Genomic DNA, 17,500 nt, shown 5'->3' on the forward strand with positions numbered 1-17,500 from the left:
GACAGGTGGAGAGACAGGCAGGCAGACAGACAGATGGAGAGACAGACAGGCAGGCAGGCAGACAGACAGACAGACAGGTGGAGAGACAGGCAGGCAGGCAGATAGGCAGACAGACAGGTGGAGAGACAGACAGGCAGGGAGACAGACAGACAGGCAGGCAGGCAGGCAGACAGACAGACAGGCAGGCAGGCAGACAGACAGGTGGAGAGACAGGCAGACAGGCAGGCAGGCAGGCAGACAGACAGACAGACAGACAGATGGAGAGACAGACAGACAGGCAGGCAGACAGACAGACAGGTGGAGAGACAGGCAGGCAGGCAGGCAGACAGACAGACAGATGGAGAGACAGACAGACAGACAGACAGACAGATGGAGAGACAGACAGACAGGCAGGCAGACAGACAGACAGGTGGAGAGACAGGCAGGCAGGCAGGCAGATAGGCAGACAGACAGGTGGAGAGACAGACAGGCAGACAGGCAGTGAGTTAAATGTTAATCTGCAGCAGCTGTTGCTCAGATCTTCAGATTAAAGACAAAGACGAGATTTATACTGCAGGAGTCAAGTTACACAACAACAACACAACATCACACCAACACAACGACAAGACCACCATAACAACATGAATACAAAACAACAACAACACAGAACCTCAAGATCAGACCTTGTGTGGGTTCAGGAGGGTCTAAAGCATGCTGGGAAGTAACTGTCTGACACCACCCTCAGAAGGAAGTTCATGCGCGTGTGCGTGTGCGTGTGCGTGTGCGTGTGCGTGTGCAGAGATGCTGCAGCTTCCTGTTCTGGTCCTTTGTCACACTGCTCGTCATCGCAGTGGTCGCCACAGCAACCGTGATCATCCTGGACTTGAACCAGTATCCTCTGCCCTTCATCAGCAGGTACCTGTCTGTCTGCCTGTCTGCCTGCCTGTCTGTCTCTCCACCTGTCTGTCTGCCTCTCTGTTTGTCTGTCTGACTTGTCTGTCTGTCACTCTGGTCATGGTACAGGGGCCGAGTCTCCTCCTCCTCCTCCTCCTCCTCCTCCTCCTCCTCTTCCTCCTCCTCCTTCTCGCCTGTGGTCTCGACCAATCCCAGAGAGTCTGGCGCCCTGGTCTCGGTTTCCCGGGTAACAGACGGAGAGCCAATCAGCATCTTCCTGGACCCGAACTGTCCGGACTACAGCGAGAGCTTCCTGCGCTGGGAGGCGCTGCAGAGCTCGCTGCTGCGGGCGCTGGCCAATCACCAGGCCGAGGACTGGCAGGACACGGGGTTGGACCGCAGGCTGGGGGAGGAGCTAAAGGTGCTGTCGGGCCACGCCCACAACCTGAGGCAGGAGGCCGATTCGCTGAAAAGAGGTCAAGGGGTCCTGGACCAGCGTCTGGACGCGCTGCAGAGCGAGCAGAGCCGCATCATGCAGGTCACCTGAGTTAGTGTTACAGGAAATGTGAATTTATGAATAATATTATGTTCCTTATTCAACTGCAATTTATTTAAAGTCTACAACAACACTAGAAAACAAAATAAACATTGTTTATAGAATTGAATGTTAATATAAAAGGCCCACAAAAGAATTGTACAAAGGATCTAAAAACGTTTATATCAAAGTAACGCGTGATAAATTCTTTTCATAGAAAAACGGCACGATGTGTTCCTCCCTCTCTCACCTGTGCAGGTGCTGTCTGACGGTCACTCAGGTGTGTTGAAGCTGGTTGCAGGTTTCAGTGATTCTCTAACGAGCCTGCAGAGGGAGACAGAGAGTCTGAGGAGACTCAACAAGGACCTGCAGAAGGACACGAAGCACAGAGGTGACGACCTTAGAATGACCTTGTGACTTTGTCACAAGGTCTATAGAGCAACTACGGAGAATAGAGCAACAAGTCAGTGGGTTCTAGATAAACCTCCATAAGGAACTGGGTTCAGTGGGTTCTACACGGTGGTGTTGTGTCTCATGTCTGCTGTGTAAGGCTGTTTAACACTCTGCACACTGTTAACTGCAGCTGTGGTGAGACCTGGTGTCAGACCTGGTGTCAGACCTGGTGTCAGACCTGGTGTCAGACCTGGTGTCAGACCTGGTGTCAGACCACGTTTATACTTGGGGTCGGCTACGTGAAGGTGAACCTGGTGCTGGAGAGAGCTGCGGCCACAGCAGCAGGAAGTGGAGGCCGGACGGGACCGGAAGCACTTCCTGTCTTCAGGTCTCTGGGTTGACTTTGGGTTTTTATAGCATGAACACTGTGAGGACTTTGTTCAGAAGTGGTGCTGTGATGATGCAATATGTTGTGTCAACATGTGATGCTCCTCTTGTGCGAGAAAGGAAGTGACAGTGTCGTTATTATTGTAAACGCTGAAAGTTTTTTTTTTAAAACATTATTTCTCACTCTCTCTTAGCTGTTAGACCCAGAGATTGCTCTGATGTCCGGGCGTCCGGTGTTTCTCAGGATGGAGTTTATTCGGTGTTTCCGACCCACGATCCCAACGGCTTCATGGTTTACTGCGACATGAGCACTGATGGAGGAGGCTGGACGGTGTGTGAGACACACACAAACACACACACAAACACACACACACACACACACACACACACACACACACAGCAGTCCTGCAGAGGTCAACACCCACCAGGAACGTGTCTTAAATAAAGCTGATAATAAGAACACAGCTCCAGGAGATTAACCCCGCCCCCAAATACACTTCCATAGACAGAACACGTGATAAATACAGGAAGTAGAAATGTGTTGTTTTTTTGGACCAAAGAAATCAATCATCCTAATTTGATTGCGTGCAGGTGATTCAGAGGAGGGAGGACGGCTCAGTGAACTTCTTCAGAGACTGGCAGGCGTACAGAGACGGGTTTGGAAGAAGCACCGGGGAGCACTGGCTCGGTAAAGAGAAACCTCTCTGGTTACAGGAAGACCTGCTGGTGTGCTGAGCCCAGAGGTTTCTACTGGCGGCCATTCCACCAACAAGCCGGGGGCGGAGTCAACACGCTGTAGCTAACACGCTGTAGCTAACACACTGTGGCTAACACGCTGTAGCTAACATGCTATAGCTAACACGCTGTAGCTAACACGCTATAGCTAACACGCTTTAGCTAACACGCTGTAGCTAACCTGCTGTAGCTAACACACTATAGCTAACATGCTGTAGCTAACACGCTGTAGCTAACACACTGTGGCTAACACGCTGTAGCTAACATGCTATAGCTAACCTGCTGTAGCTAACACACTATAGCTAACATGCTGTAGCTAACACGCTGTGGCTAACACACTGTAGCTAACACGCTGTAGCTAACACACTGTAGCTAACCTGCTGTAGCTAACCTGCTGTAGCTAACACACTATAGCTAACATGCTGTAGCTAACACGCTGTAGCTAACACGCTGTAGCTAACCTGCTGTAGCTAACCTGCTGTAGCTGACACACTATAGCTAACATGATGTAGCTAACATGCTGTAGCTAACACGCTGTGGCTAACACGCTGTAGCTAACACACTGTAGCTAACAAACTGTAGCTAACACGCTGTAGCTAACACACTGTAGCTAACACCTCAACTCACACTACACAACATCCTGTAGGTCTATGCTGTACTGCAAAAATTTAAATCCAAGTAAGATGAAATATCTTAAATCAAGGCATTACACGCTTGTTTTTTGATTGACAACATATTTCTTCTTATCAGGCAGTTTTTATTTTAGGGCATTTCACTTGTTTCAAGAAGTCTTGGCAAGTCAAATTTTCCTGTTCTGTTGGCAGATAATTTGTCTTATTTCAAGTAATATTTCCCTCATTTTATTACTTTTTTTTCTTGTTTTTGGAAGTTGAATTTTTGCAGTGTACACAACATCCTGTAGGTCTGTACTACACAACATCAGGATAATACGTCTCCTCACTCAGAAGGTGGATCAGCTTTGGTCCAGGTGGTTCTGGTCCAGGTTCTGATCATCTTGACTACTGTAACTCCTCCTGCAGGTCGACCTTCTGACGCCATTCGACCTCTGTAGCTCAAGCCTCAGCTAAATGAAATGTAATGGAACTGGTGGTGATCAGGATGTGATCACTTTGGTCACTCCTTGCCATCCAAGCTGACATTACTCCCTACCTGTCTCCTTACCTGTCTCCCTGCCTGTCTCCCTGCCTGTCTCCTTACCTGTCTCCCTGCCTGTCTCCTTACCTGTCTCCCTGCCTGTCTCCTTACCTGTCTCCCTGCCTGGCTCCCTACCTGTCTCCTTACCTGTCTCCCTGCCTGGCTCCCTACCTGTCTCCTTACCTGTCTCCCTGCCTGGCTCCCTCCCTGTCTCTCTGCCTGTCTCCCTGCCTGTCTCCTTACCTGTCTCCCTGCCTGTCTCCCTGCCTGTCTCCTTACCTGTCTCCCTGCCTGTCTCCCTGCCTGTCTCCCTGCCTGTCTCCCTGCCTGTCTCCCTATCTGTCTCCCTATCTGTCTCCTTACCTGTCTCCCTATCTGTCTCCCTGCCTGTTTCCTTACCTGTCTCCCTGCCTGGCTCCTTACCTGTCTCCCTGCCTGTCTCCCTGCCTGTCTCCCTACCTGTCTCCTTACCTGTCTCCCTGCCTGTCTCCCTGCCTGGCTCCCTACCTGTCTCCTTACCTGTCTCCCTCCCTGTCTCTCTGCCTGTCTCCCTGCCTGGCTCCCTACCTGTCTCCTTACCTGTCTCCCTGCCTGTCTCCCTACCTGTCTCCTTACCTGTCTCCCTGCCTGTCTCCCTGCCTGTCTCCCTATCTGTCTCCCTGCCTGGCTCCTTACCTGTCTCCTTACCTGTCTCCCTGCCTGTCTCCCTGCCTGTCTCCCTACCTGTCTGTCTCTCAGGTCTCCAGAGGATGTACTCCCTCACCAGATCCGGTGGGTATGAGTTACGGGTGGACATGGCTGACTTTGACAACGCCACAGCGTTCGCTCTGTACGGTGAATTCTCGGTTGGTCGAGACTCTGTGAACCCGGAGGAGGACGGGTACCCGCTGGAGGTGGACCAGTACTCAGGGACCGCTGGTAGGGATACTGGTGCTGTTCTCTGCAGGTTTCCCCAGGTCAAGGTACTAGCAGGTGTTCCTCTGTCCTAGGTGACTCCCTCCTAAAGCACTCTGGGATGCAGTTCACCACCAAGGACCGGGACCGGGACCAGTCAGAGAACAACTGTGCGGCGTACTACCAGGGCGCGTGGTGGTACCGAAACTGCCACACCTCCAACCTGAACGGGCAGTACCTGAGCGGAGGACACGCCTCCTACGCCGATGGGGTGGAGTGGTCCAGCTGGACGGGATGGCAGTACTCGCTCCGCTTCACCGAGATGAAAATCCGCCCTCGCAAGGAACCGGACTCCCGATCGTCTGAACCTATAGGACCTCTGACCCATGACCTTTAGACACAATCTTCTGTTACAGGACCTCTGACCCGTGACCTTTAGACACAACCCTCTGGACCTGTGACTTGTGACCTCTAGACACAACCCTCTGGACCTGTGACCCATGACCTTTAGACACAACCCTCTGGACCTGTGACTTGTGACCTTTAGACACAACCCTCTGGACCTGTGACTTGTGACCTCTAGACACAACCCTCTGGACCTGTGACTTGTGACCTCTAGACACAACCGTCTGGACCTGTGACTTGTGACCTCTAGACACAACCCTCTGGACCTGTGACCTGTGACCTTTAGACACAACCCTCTGGACCTGTGACTTGTGACCTCTAGACACAACCGTCTGGACCTGTGACTTGTGACCTCTAGACACAACCCTCTGGACCTGTGACTTGTGACCTCTAGACACAACCCTCTGGACCTGTGACCTGTGACCTTTAGACACAACCCTCTGGACCTGTGACCCGTGACCTTTAGACACAACCCTCTGGACCTCTGACCCGTGACCTTTAGACACAACTCTCTGTTACAGGCGTCCACTCCAACATTGCAGACCCAAAAAAAAAAGGTTTTATTTCTGCAACCACAGATTAATGTTGTTATAAGAAACACTTAGATGTGTAGCTATCAGTGTGTAGATATCAGTGTGTAAGTTACTTCAGAGTTAAGGAAGGAAAAGCCCCTTCAGGAAGAAGATCTTGGAGCGATGCATCAGGGCTAACAGCAAGTGAAGAATAACTCCTCCCATTGTTTAAGAACGCTTTTACTTATGATACAATGGATCAATAAAGCTTATCGACTTATGTATGTGTATATATATGTGTGTAACTATAATTATAAATGATATTTTCTACATCACACGAAGAACCCATCGTTGTCCCAATAAGATGAACGATGACGTGATGATTCTAAAAGCCCCGTCATTTAAAAGACAATCTTTTCAAAATAAAAGATCAAAGTTGAACAGATGAACGTGGGTCCAGTCCCATGTCCTCCCTCACGGACTCTTCAGTTCTGTCCCGTTGTCTCTTGGAGGGCCTGAGAGCTCTGTGGTGACGTGTTGAGCCATTTATGAACCTTTTAGTCGACATTTGATGCTGACTTTTCCTACAATGGTTACAATTACCCACAATGCATTGCAACGTGAGGTTAAACGCGCAGTATCCCAATGGAAGAATGGAGACGTAAAAAGAAAAAGGTTAAACAAAGAAGCACGTGATAAAATACCCTTACAACATTATGGAACATAAAAACATGAATTACAGGAATGCAAGCAAATATATATATTTTTGTACATTCATCAAGCATTTTATTTTGACAAAAACGAGTAAATAAATAGTTTAAAATGACTTCTTATCTCGTGAGGAAGACGTTGAAACCAGTGAATAAAAAGAATAAAATGAATACACAATTGCACACAATGTGTTTTAATGTAGTCACGTGATATTGCAGCAAAGGGCCGTCATTCATATTTACACCATCGAGTCCTGAAGACTCAACTCAACCAGTTAGAGGTGACGTCAGTGAGTCTCTGAGGGCTCGAGGCTTTGGGGGAGATTGGGATTGGGCCGTTGATGGAGTTCTGAAGGAGGCGGTACTTCCTGGTGTGACGTGATGACGCTGCTGGAACGTGATGACGTCGCTGATGACGCAATGACACGGTATGCAAATTAGGACTGGCAAAACCTCCTCCTGTGATTCGCGGGAAAAAGAAAAAATGGCGACGGTCGAAGTTTGAAGTTTAGCGCCACGAAAACGGAGAGAGAGAAAAAGAGGGAGAGGGAGTGAGACAGAGCGAGGGAGAGTGAGACAGAGACAGAGTGAGAGGGAGTGAGACAGAGACAGAGGGAGAGGGAGTGAGACAGAGGGAGAGGGAGTGAGACAGAGACAGACACGGAGACAGACTCGAGGACAACCTGTTTGTCGGTGGCTCGGAGGACCAGAGGACGTAAGACAGCTTCATATTATAACTCTATCTTATCACTGTATTACTGTGTGTTATGTTACATGTATACTGTGTAATATACACTTATATACCTGTACTGTGTAATGCACACTTACATACATTTACTGTGTACTGTGTAATTGTCTGTGTACTGTCCATACAGTCAGTACTGTCTGTATCGACATCATATTCACTGCTTATTCTTTTCTCTGGACGGATGCAAACTACATTTCGTTGTCACAGTACTTCTATGTGCGAAGACAATACAGTTGAATCTGAATCTAATATACACTTATATACATGTTTACTGTGTAATATACACTACATTCAGTATAATATACACGTATATACATTATGTATAATATACACTTATATACATTCTGTATAATATACACGTATATACATTATGTATAATGTACACTTATATAAATGTATACTGTGTAATATACACTTATATACACATGTATACGGTATAATATACACTTGTATACATGTATACTGTATAACATACACTTATATAATACACTTACTGTGTAATATACACTTAACGTTATATACATGTGTATACATGTGTGTGCGTCTGTCTGTGTGTGTGTCTGTGTTTGTGTGTGTGTCTGTGTGTGTGTGTATTTGTATATGTATGTGTGTGGGGTTGTGTGTGTGTGTGTGTGTATTTGTATATGTGTGTGTGTGGGGTTGTGTCTGTGTTTGCGTGTGTGTGTGTGTGGGGTTGTGTCTGTGTTTGCGTGTGTGTGTGTGTGTATATGTGTGTGTGTGAGGTTGTGTCTGTGTTTGCGTGTGTGGTGTTGTGTTTGCGTGTGTGTGTGTGTGTGTGTGTGTGTGTGTGTGTGTGTGTGTGTGTGTGTGTGTGTGTGTGTGTGTGGTTGGTTAGTCGTTAAACGGTTCTGATGAGTTCAGGAATGAATCACAGCCACAACCTGTCTCACTGACAATGTGTCTGTCTACCTGTCTGCCTGTATGTCTTTCTATATGTCTGTCTGCCCACCTCTCTATCTGTCTGTCTGTCCAACTCTCTATCTGTCTGTCTGTCTCTCTACCTGTCTGTCTTTCTACCTGTCTGTCTACTTGTCTGTTCGTCTCTCTACTTGTTTGTCTTCTTGTCCTAATAGTCCTATGTTTCTTTGACAGAAACTATATTTACAGTTTGTAAAACAACATTATAAATATCTCATATTTATTCACATATTAACATAAACAGCTTCCTGAACACAAATATATAATATAACATTTAACATAACATGTTATCTGTAATATAAGATGTTATCTTTAATATAACACGTTGTCTTTAGTATAACATGTTAAGACTGTATAACATGTTAAGACTGTCATATTAAAGACTGGACCAGTCTTTAATATGACATTTAACATGTTATCTTTAATATAACATGTTATCTTTATATTTAACCATGTTATTGTTAAGCTAGGAACCCTTGACCAAAACAAGTCTCTACCTTTATGTCTCTCTCTACTTGTCTGTCTCTCTCTACCTGTCTGTCTCTCTTTCTACCTGCCTGTCTCTCTACAGGATGTTTGAGGACCTGATTGAAGCCTTCTGTGGTATTGAGCCTCAGATAAATCAAGGGGGCGGAGCATGTCGGAGAGGGAGGAGTCCCCCGGGGGAGGGGACGGAGTCCAGTCTGAGTGTTGGACAGTTCGTCCTCTGTCATTGGTCAGATGGACTCTACTACTTGGGCAAGATACAGAGGGTGAGACAGATACAAGTACACTCGTTCCTCATTAGTTGCTGGTGGCCTCTGATTGGTTGGTCAACATCTCTGTGCTCTTATTGGTGGACAGGTGAGCCCGCCACGGCAGAGCTGCTTCGTCACGTTTGAGGACAACTCCAAGTTCTGGGTCCTCTGTAAGGACATCCAGCATGGTAAGAGACAGACAGGTAGAGAGAGAGAGACATGTTGAGAGACAGACAGGTAGAGAGAGACATCAGTATGTTGAGAGACAGACAGGTAGAGAGAGACATCACCATGTTGACAGACAGACAGGTAGAGAGAGAGAGACATGTTGAGAGACAGACAGGTCGAGAGAGACATCAGTATGTTGAGAAACAGACAGGTAGAGAGCGAGACATCAACATGGTGAGAGACAGACAGGTAGAAAGAGAGACATGCTGTTTCTGACGTCTCTCTTTACTATGACTCTCAATCACAATCTTGTCCAATCACGTTGTAGCTGGAGTGCCGGGGGAAGAACCTCGCTGCTCTGTGTGTCAGGAGGTGGAGCCAAACTCCGACAGCCAATCAAACCCCAACAACCAGATCCTCATCTGTGGGAAATGTGGCATCGGTAAGTGTGACAGACAGGTTAATCTGAGACAGTAGAGATACTAGAGACAGTAGAGACAGTTGTGTAAGAACCACCATGACGCGTCTTCCTGTCCTTCAGGGTTCCACCAGCAGTGCCATGTTCCTCCTGTAGAGGGCAGCGTCAGCATCAGCCCCTGGTTCTGTCGACGTTGTGTGTTCGCTCTGGCTGTCCGGGTATGAACCCAGTATAAACTGTCTGTCTGACTGTCTGTCTTACTGACTACCTGTCTGACTGACTACCTGTCTGTCTGACTACCTGTTGGACTGACTGTCTGTTTCTCCCCAGAAAGGGGGTGCTCTAAAGAAGGGTCCTGTAGCCAAGGCGCTGGCGGCCATGAAGCAGGTGCTGCTGTACGACCTTGAGGCTCTGGACTGGGACTCGCAGCACCGAACCAATCAGCAGCAGTGTTATTGCTACTGCGGAGGCCCCGGAGAGTAAGACCGTCTAATCGGAGACACTCGCTCCCTGTGACATCATTTCCCCAGACTCACCTGTGTTGTGTTGCAGGTGGTACCTGAAGATGCTGCAGTGCTTCAGGTGTCAGCAGTGGTTCCATGAGGCCTGCACCCAGTGTCTGCAGGAGTCTATGATGTTTGGAGACAGGTGAGGTGGCTCCTCCTCCTTCCTCCTCTGTGTGCGGTGAGCCATGTCTGATCCTTCTCCTCCTCAGGTTCTACCTCTTCCTGTGCTCGGTGTGTAATAAAGGATCCGAGTACGTCCGCCGTCTGTCCCTGCGCTGGGTGGACCTGGTCCACCTGGTCCTCTACAACCTGTCCGTCAGCAGCAAGAAGAAGTACTTTGAGCTGGATGAGGTTCTGGCCTTAGTCTCTGCAAACTGGGAACACTTACAGCTCGGGAAGGTACTAACTAGACCTGGACCAGACTGCTCAACTAGACCTGGACCAGACTGCTCATCTAGACCTGGACCAGACTGCTCAACTAGACCTGGACCAGACTGCTTAACTAGACCTGGACCAGACTGCTCAACTAGATCTGGACCAGACTGCGCAATTAGACCTGGACCAGACTGCTCAACTAGACCTGGACCAGACTGCTCAACTAGACCTGGACCAGACTGCTCAACTAGATCTGGACCAGACTGTGCAACTAGACCTGGACCAGACTGCTCAACTAGACCTTGACCAGACTGCTCATCTAGACCTGGACCAGACTAAGCTAAACTCAACCTTGTCCAGACTAAGCTAAACTCAACCTGAACCAGACTAAGCTAAAATAAACCTGACTAGGACTGACCAAGGCTATCCAAGCCTGAGTTTAACACACCTGTCTTCTGTTTAGTTGTCTAACACTCCTCCGGCAGACAGGGGGCAGCACCTGCTGGACGCTCTGAACAAATACAAGAGCAAGTAAGAATCACAGGCTTAAATACTTCAACCTTTAATACATTATGTTTGATCATGTGTGTTCATGATGTGCTTGTGTTGAGGTTTCTGTGCGGAAAGGAAATCAAGAAGAGGAAATGCATCTTTCGTCTGAGGACTAGAGTCCCTCCCAACCCCCCCTCCAAACTGTTTCCTGAGCGCGCTCACAACGACGGAGGGCAAGGCCATGTGAAAGGCGTGGCCAGGAATAGGTAGTTCTCCTCCACCTCTCCTTTACTAGGTCTCTGGACTAGTTTTTACATTTATAGTCATGCACCTGCAAAACTTTGACTTCAGAACGTTCAACTGGGAAAATTTTGACCTCCCAGTTGTCTGGAACGCAGGAGTAGTCTAGTTCAGTGACTCAACTGGTGGGTTTGCGACCCACTAGTCCTAAAACCAGAGGGTAGTCCAGTTTCTAGTCCTAAAACCAAAGGGTAGTCCAGTTTCTAGTCCTGAAACCAGAGGGTAGTCCAGTTTCTAGTCCTAAAACCAGAGGGTAGTCCAGTTTCTAGTCCTGAAACCAGAGAGCAGTCCAGTTTCTAGTCCTAAAACCAGAGGGTAGTCCAGTTTCTAGTCCCAACATCAAGGGTAGTCCAGTTTCTAGTCCTAAAACCAGAGGGTAGTCCAGTTTCTAGTCCCAACATCAGAGGGTAGTCCAGTTGCTAGTCCTGAAACCAGTGGGTAGTCCAGTTTCTAGTCCTAAAACCAAAAGGTAGTCCAGTTTCTAGTCCTAAAACCCGAGGGTAGTCCAGTTTCTAGTCCCAATATCAGAGGGTAGTCCAGTTTCTAGTCCTAAAACCAGAGGGTAATCCAGTTTCTAGTCCTAAAACCTGAGGTTAGTCCAGTTTCTAGTCCTGAAACCAGAGGGTAGTCCAGTTTCTAGTGCTGAAACCAGAGGGTAGTCCAGTTTCTAGTCCCAACACCAGTAGGTTGTCTAGTTTCTAGTCCCAACACCAGAGGGTAGTCCAGTTTCTGATCCTAAAACCAAAAGGTAGTCCAGTTTCTAGTCCTAAAACCCAAGGGTAGTACTGTTTCTTGTCCCAACATCAGAGGGTAGTCCAGTTTTTAGTCCTAAAACCAGAGGGTAGTCCAGTTTATAGTCCTAAAACCAGAGGGTAGTCCAGTTTCTAGTCCTAAAACCAGAGGGTAGTCCAGTTTCTAGTCCTAAAACCAAAGTGTAGTCCAGATTCAAGTCCTAAAACCAGAGGGTAGTCCAGTTTCTAGTCCTGAAACCAGAGGGTAGTCCAGTTTCTAGTCCCAACACCAAGGGTAGTCCAGTTTCTAGTCCCAACACCAGAGGTTAGTCCTGTTTCTAGTTCCAACATCAGAGGGTAGTCCAGTTTGTAGTCCTAAAACCAGAAGGTAGTCCAGTTTCTAGTCCTGAAACCAGAGGGTAGTCCAGTTTTTAGTCCTAAAACCAAAAGGTAGTCCATTTTCTAGTCCTAAAACCAGAGGGTAGTCTTGTTTCTAGTCCCATCATCCGAGGGTAGTCCAGTTTCTAGTCTTGAAACGTGTGTGTGTGTGTGTGTCTGTGTGTGTGCACAGTGCTTCAGCTGAGAGGAGGAAGAGAAAGTCCAAATGGCTCTTGGAAGAAGCAATCCCTAACGTAAGACTCTCACTCCTGTTCTACTTTTCTGTTCTGTTGTTCTCTAAACAGAACCCCCATGTGCAGAATCAGATGTTCTCTAAACAGAACACCTGTGTACAGAATCAGTTGTTCTCTAAACAGAACCCTTGTGTGCAGAACCAGATGTTCTCCAAACAGAACCCCTGTGTACAGAACCAGTTGTTCTCTAAACAGAACCCTTGTGTGTAGAACCAGATGTTCTCGAAACAGAACCTCTGTGTGCAGAACTAGATGTTCTCGAAACAGAACCCCTGTGTGCAGAACCAGTTGTTCTTTAAACAGAACCCATGTGTGCAGAACCAGATGTTCTCTAAACAGAACCCCTGTGTGCAGAATCAGGTGTCCTGCAGCTGGACCTCTCACCACCACATGGCCAACATCTTTGACTTCACTCTGGACGAACTGCAGAGCCTTAAGAGGTGAACCATGAATATTAAAACCTGATCAATATTATAGAATAATCTGGTCAATACATCATGTGTCAGTATTGATCAGTTATTGACCAATACATCATGTGTCAGTGTCTCCAGCAGGTCTCTCAGTATTGATCAGGACTCCACTGATGTCTCCACCTCAGGTTCTGCTACCACCAGCAGCTCCTGTACCTCCAGGTCCAGAGAACATCCTCTTCCTCTATTTTCATCTTCTGTCCTCATCTTCATCCTTAAACTGTGCTCTTGAGGCTCCTCCCCTATAGGGGCATGTCTGGCTGAGTGTCTCTGACCTTTGACCTTTGTGTCCTCAGGAGTCGACTTGGCAGCAGGAAGAGGAAGTTGCCCAGCAACAGCTACAGTCAGTGGGCCAGTCGCAGCGAGGGGGGGGAGGAGCCTTTTGGGATGCTGGGAGACCACCTGACCACAGACTCCTCCCACTTTCTGTCTGACTCCGCTCAGATCCCCTCTGACTCCTCCCACCTCCACTCCTCCATCTCCTCGTACTTTGGAGTGGCGGGCCGGCTGACCAATGGGGAGAGGTACCAAGTGCTGGCCCGCCGGGTCACCGCTCAGGGGGCGGTCCAATACCTGCTGGAGTGGGAGGGGACAACTCCATATTAGGGCGTGAGACGCTCTGATCCCTCCTCCTCCTGGCTGCCGATTGGTGCAGATCAATGTATTTAAATCCACAATCAATGAACCCGATCTGAGCAGACGCGATGACCCAGAAGTCTTCTTCCTCTTCCCCGTCTGTGAGACGCCTGGAGGAAGAAGAATCAAAGCTGATCAGGAGGCTGAGCCAAAGAGACACACACACACACACACAGTACACACACATGCAGACACACACACAATACAAGCACATGCAGACACACACTAGTCAGTTCAGTATTGGTTTCTCTTCTTTGATGTTAAACGTTGTCAGAGCCCCAAGATGTCACACTGCTCCTCTCCCTCTCCTCCTCTTTCTCCTCCTCTACTCCTGTGTTTGGCGAGGAAGAAGAGGCGGAGAGGAAGAGCAGGTGAACCGTGAGCTCCTCCATGTTCTGGTCTCGTGTGAAACATGGACAGAAACTAAAACTCCCAGAGTTCTGTGTTTTCTTGCACTATTGTTCAGTATCTATGCAAACAGCTCAATATCATGACTGACATCAGAGGTTAGCTCCAGGCTAACACACCCCTTTAGTTTGAATGAAGAATGCTAACCGCTAACATTAAAATGTCACGCTGTCACTTTAACCCTGCAGCTTGTCCTTGCTGCCACGGTAACCGTGCTCCCCTCCCATTGGTCCGTTGCTCACATGACTGTATGTCGGCTTATCTTCTGTTGAGCCAACCAGCTGCCAGCTTTCTCAATAAAGAACCTGTTGCTTAACCTTTGACCTCCTGAGTCTGTGTGTGTGTGTGTGTGTGTGTGTGTGAGAGAGTGATTGTCAGAGTGTGTGTGAGAGACAGGTGATAATCTGTTGATTCTATTAGGTGTTCAACATGAAGTCAGGTGGTTGAGGTTCCTGCAGACAGACGGGTTAGTCTGACAGCATGACGAGATCGACCACAGCTCCTCTACCTGTCTGTGTGTCTACCTGTCTCTCTGAATCTACCTGTTTGTGAATCTACCTGTCTGTGTGTCTACCTGTCTCTCTGAATCTACCTGTCTGTGAGTCTACCTGTCTCGTGTGGCTACCTGTCTCTCTCTGGATCTACCTGTTTGTGAGTACCTGTGTGTCTGTCTACCTGTCTCTCTCTGAATCTACCTGTTTGTGAGTACCTGTCTGTGTGTCTACCTGTCGCTCTCTGAATCTACCTGTCATGTGACAAACCAGGAAGTTGTATTTACATGATTTTATGTTCATCATTATTCTACCTGTCTCATTACTCTCAGCCTGTCTGTCTCCTGTTTACCTATCTACCTTTTTTTCTACCTGTCTCTCTCACGTGTCCTACCTGTTTCACTCCAGTCTGCATCCTGTCTATCTATATATTTCGTTCCGTAGATTACCCAGAATTCTGTTTTCTGTGCCTGAGACATGGAGGAGCTGGTGAAACACCTGTCAAGGTGTCAACACATGGGCTGGATGAATGTGATTGGTGAGTGGATGATTGACAGCCAGATGCCATTAAGTCTACCTGTTCTCTACCTCTATTTGTTCTCTACCTGTTTATAAGTTCTCTACCTGTGTTCCACCTGTTCTCTACTTGTGTTGCACCTGTTCTCTACCTGTGTATCTGTTCTCTACCTGTGTTCTACCTCTCTACCTGTGTTCTACCTGTTTTCTAACTGTTCTCTACCTGTGTTCTACCTGTTCTGTACATGTGTTCTACCAGTTCTCTACCTGTTCTCTACCTCTCTACCTGTGTTCTACCTGTTCTTTACCTGTGTTCTACCTGTTCTCTATATGTGCTCTACCTGTGTTCTACCTGTTCACTACCTTGTTCTACCTGTTCACTACCTTGTTCTATCTGTTCTCTACCTCTCTACCTGTGTTCTATATGTTCTCTACCTGTTCTCTACCTCTTTACCTGTGTTCTACCTGTTCTTTACATTGTTCTACCTGTTCTTTACCTATGTTCTACCTGTTCTCTACCTCTTTACCTGTGTTCTACCTGTTCTTTACGTTGTTCTACCTGTTCTTTACCTATGTTCTACCTGTTCTCTACCTCTTTACCTGTGTTCTACCTGTTCTTTACGTTGTTCTACCTGTTCTTTACCTATGTTCTACCTGTTCTCTACCTCTTTACCTGTGTTCTACCTGTTCTTTATGTTGTTCTACCTGTTCTCTACCTGTGTTCTACCTGTTCTTTACCTGTGTTCTACCTGTTCTCTATATGTGCTCTACCTGTGTTCTACCTGTTCACTACCTTGTTCTACCTGTTCTTTACCTTGTTCTACCTGTTCTCTACCTCTCTACCTGTGTTCTATATGTTCTCTACCTGTTCTTTACCTGTGTTCTATATGTTCTCTACCTGTTCTTTACCTGTGTTCTACCTGTTCTTTACGTTGTTCTACCTGTTCTTTACCTATGTTCTACCTGTTCTCTACCTCTTTACCTGTGTTCTACCTGTTCTTTACGTTGTTCTACCTGTTCTCTACCTGTGTTCTACCTGTCCTCTACCTGTGTTCTACCTGTTCTCTACCTCTTTACCTCTACCTCTGTGTTCTACCTGTTCTTTGCGTTGTTCTACCTGTTCTCTACCTGTGTTCTACCTGTTCTTTACCTGTGTTCTACCTGTCCTCTACCTGTGTTCTACCTGTCCTCCACCTGTGTTCTACCTGTCCTCTACCTGTGTTCTACCTGTCCTCTACCTGTGTTCTACCTGTCCTCTACCTGTGTTCTACCTGTGTTCTACCTGTCCTCTACCTGTCCTCTACCTGTGTTCTACCTGTTCTCTACCTGTTTATCTGTTGTTTCCTGGTTCTTTCCTTTTGAAGCAGGTTGTTTGGCTTCATGGGGTCAGAGAGACACAACTTTAGACCGTAACCCTAAATCAAACTTTAAAACGTCGACAAAAGTCTGGAGTTAATTTGCCTAGTTGGGCATTTGTTGATATCTCGCACAGTTTTCATGTAATTATTGTTTTAAGTTCAGTAAAAGTGTTTGGACAGTTTCAGGGTTTTCAATGGGTGTGTATGGCACAGAGTGTTGTTAGAGCTGAGCACCAGCTGACAGAGTGAGAGACAGAAACTGGTGAACAAATAAAACGTATTCTGTCTTTACTCCACGATGTCCACTCTTCAGACACCATTGTTGGATAAAACAGCGGATGTTGTGTTTGTGGTGCACATGCGTCGTGGAACCAAACAAACTTATACTTTCTGTCAGCGAGCCTGAAAGCAACATGAAGTCCGACCAACTGCCAATTGAAAATCCAGTTCGGTCCTCCCTCCCTCACTGAACCCGGTGATGTCATGACAACACCTGTGCCCCTCCATGGCGCTGCCATGGCAACCAGAGAAAACTGAGCTGTCAGCTGACGCCACGCTGGTCACCATGACGACGAGAGCACACGGCGCTTCATCGCCGATCGGTTCAACACAAACCAACTCCTCATGACTTAAAGAGACAGCGTGATGAACTACGGCTCTGGTTGAGACCTTCTCGTTCCAGCTGCTGTACATGTTTCAAGCACTAACATGTCCGATGGAAGCCGTGATGCTGAGGTCTTTGTTCATGTGATGATGTCACAGAGTTGAAAAGCGCCTCCATCAATTGGCTGTCGTGGGGTCGGGTGGCGGAGCCCGACATCTGGACCAGAATGTTCTGCATCCTGTCCGGTTCTCAGTTACTGATGCTGAGCAGCCTTGAGGTGGGAACCCGAACGCATCGTCACGTTTACTACAAATAAATAAAAAATAAATAAAAGTAACTTTTAATAGAGGATATATATTAGTTATATTATAA

The 17,500-nt window shown here is 47.5% G+C and overlaps 3 protein-coding genes across 3 annotated transcripts in view; all 3 read left to right on the plus strand.

Moving 5' to 3' along the window:
• The window catches only part of LOC137803335 (fibrinogen C domain-containing protein 1-like), a 6,469-nt gene extending 556 nt beyond the window's left edge, over positions 1-5,913 (plus strand). The window contains exons 2-8 of the mRNA XM_068601703.1: positions 779-894; positions 1,003-1,411; positions 1,667-1,799; positions 2,383-2,519; positions 2,780-2,876; positions 4,817-4,996; positions 5,068-5,913. Coding sequence (XP_068457804.1) covers positions 779-894; positions 1,003-1,411; positions 1,667-1,799; positions 2,383-2,519; positions 2,780-2,876; positions 4,817-4,996; positions 5,068-5,369 — 1,374 coding nt within the window. The 3' untranslated portion in view covers positions 5,370-5,913. The remainder of the gene's footprint in view (positions 1-778; positions 895-1,002; positions 1,412-1,666; positions 1,800-2,382; positions 2,520-2,779; positions 2,877-4,816; positions 4,997-5,067) is intronic.
• A 1,170-nt stretch (positions 5,914-7,083) lies between these two features.
• phf19 (PHD finger protein 19) lies at positions 7,084-13,785 on the plus strand. The gene is made up of 14 exons (XM_068601741.1): positions 7,084-7,314; positions 8,858-9,038; positions 9,130-9,211; positions 9,520-9,633; positions 9,733-9,827; positions 9,940-10,088; positions 10,162-10,257; positions 10,325-10,514; positions 10,954-11,021; positions 11,102-11,248; positions 12,585-12,645; positions 13,000-13,085; positions 13,188-13,277; positions 13,412-13,785. Exons 2-14 carry the CDS (start codon positions 8,859-8,861, stop codon positions 13,719-13,721), a joined length of 1,668 nt encoding a protein of 555 aa, XP_068457842.1. The 5' UTR covers positions 7,084-7,314; position 8,858; the 3' UTR covers positions 13,722-13,785.
• Positions 13,786-17,335: 3,550 nt separating this feature from the next.
• LOC137803337 (disabled homolog 2-interacting protein-like) overlaps positions 17,336-17,500 on the plus strand; it is a 16,117-nt gene continuing 15,952 nt past the window's right edge. The window contains exon 1 of the mRNA XM_068601707.1: positions 17,336-17,405. Coding sequence (XP_068457808.1) covers positions 17,355-17,405 — 51 coding nt within the window. The 5' untranslated portion in view covers positions 17,336-17,354. The remainder of the gene's footprint in view (positions 17,406-17,500) is intronic.

The sequence above is a fragment of the Clinocottus analis genome, unplaced genomic scaffold (genome assembly GCF_023055335.1).
Source record: "Clinocottus analis isolate CAN_PGR_092001 unplaced genomic scaffold, fCliAna1.0.p SCAF_53, whole genome shotgun sequence".
Lineage (NCBI taxonomy): Eukaryota > Metazoa > Chordata > Actinopteri > Perciformes > Cottidae > Clinocottus > Clinocottus analis.

Excerpts from the sequence above, each read along its gene's own strand:
- phf19 (XM_068601741.1), top strand. The coding sequence starts at position 8,859 with ATGTTTGAGGACCTGATTGAAGCCTTCTGTGGTATTGAGCCTCAGATA. Across the intron at positions 13,086-13,187 it reads GAACTGCAGAGCCTTAAGAG|TGTCTCCAGCAGGTCTCTCA; the intron begins GTGAACCATGAA and ends ATCATGTGTCAG. Across the intron at positions 13,278-13,411 it reads AGCAGCTCCTGTACCTCCAG|GAGTCGACTTGGCAGCAGGA; the intron begins GTCCAGAGAACA and ends TTGTGTCCTCAG.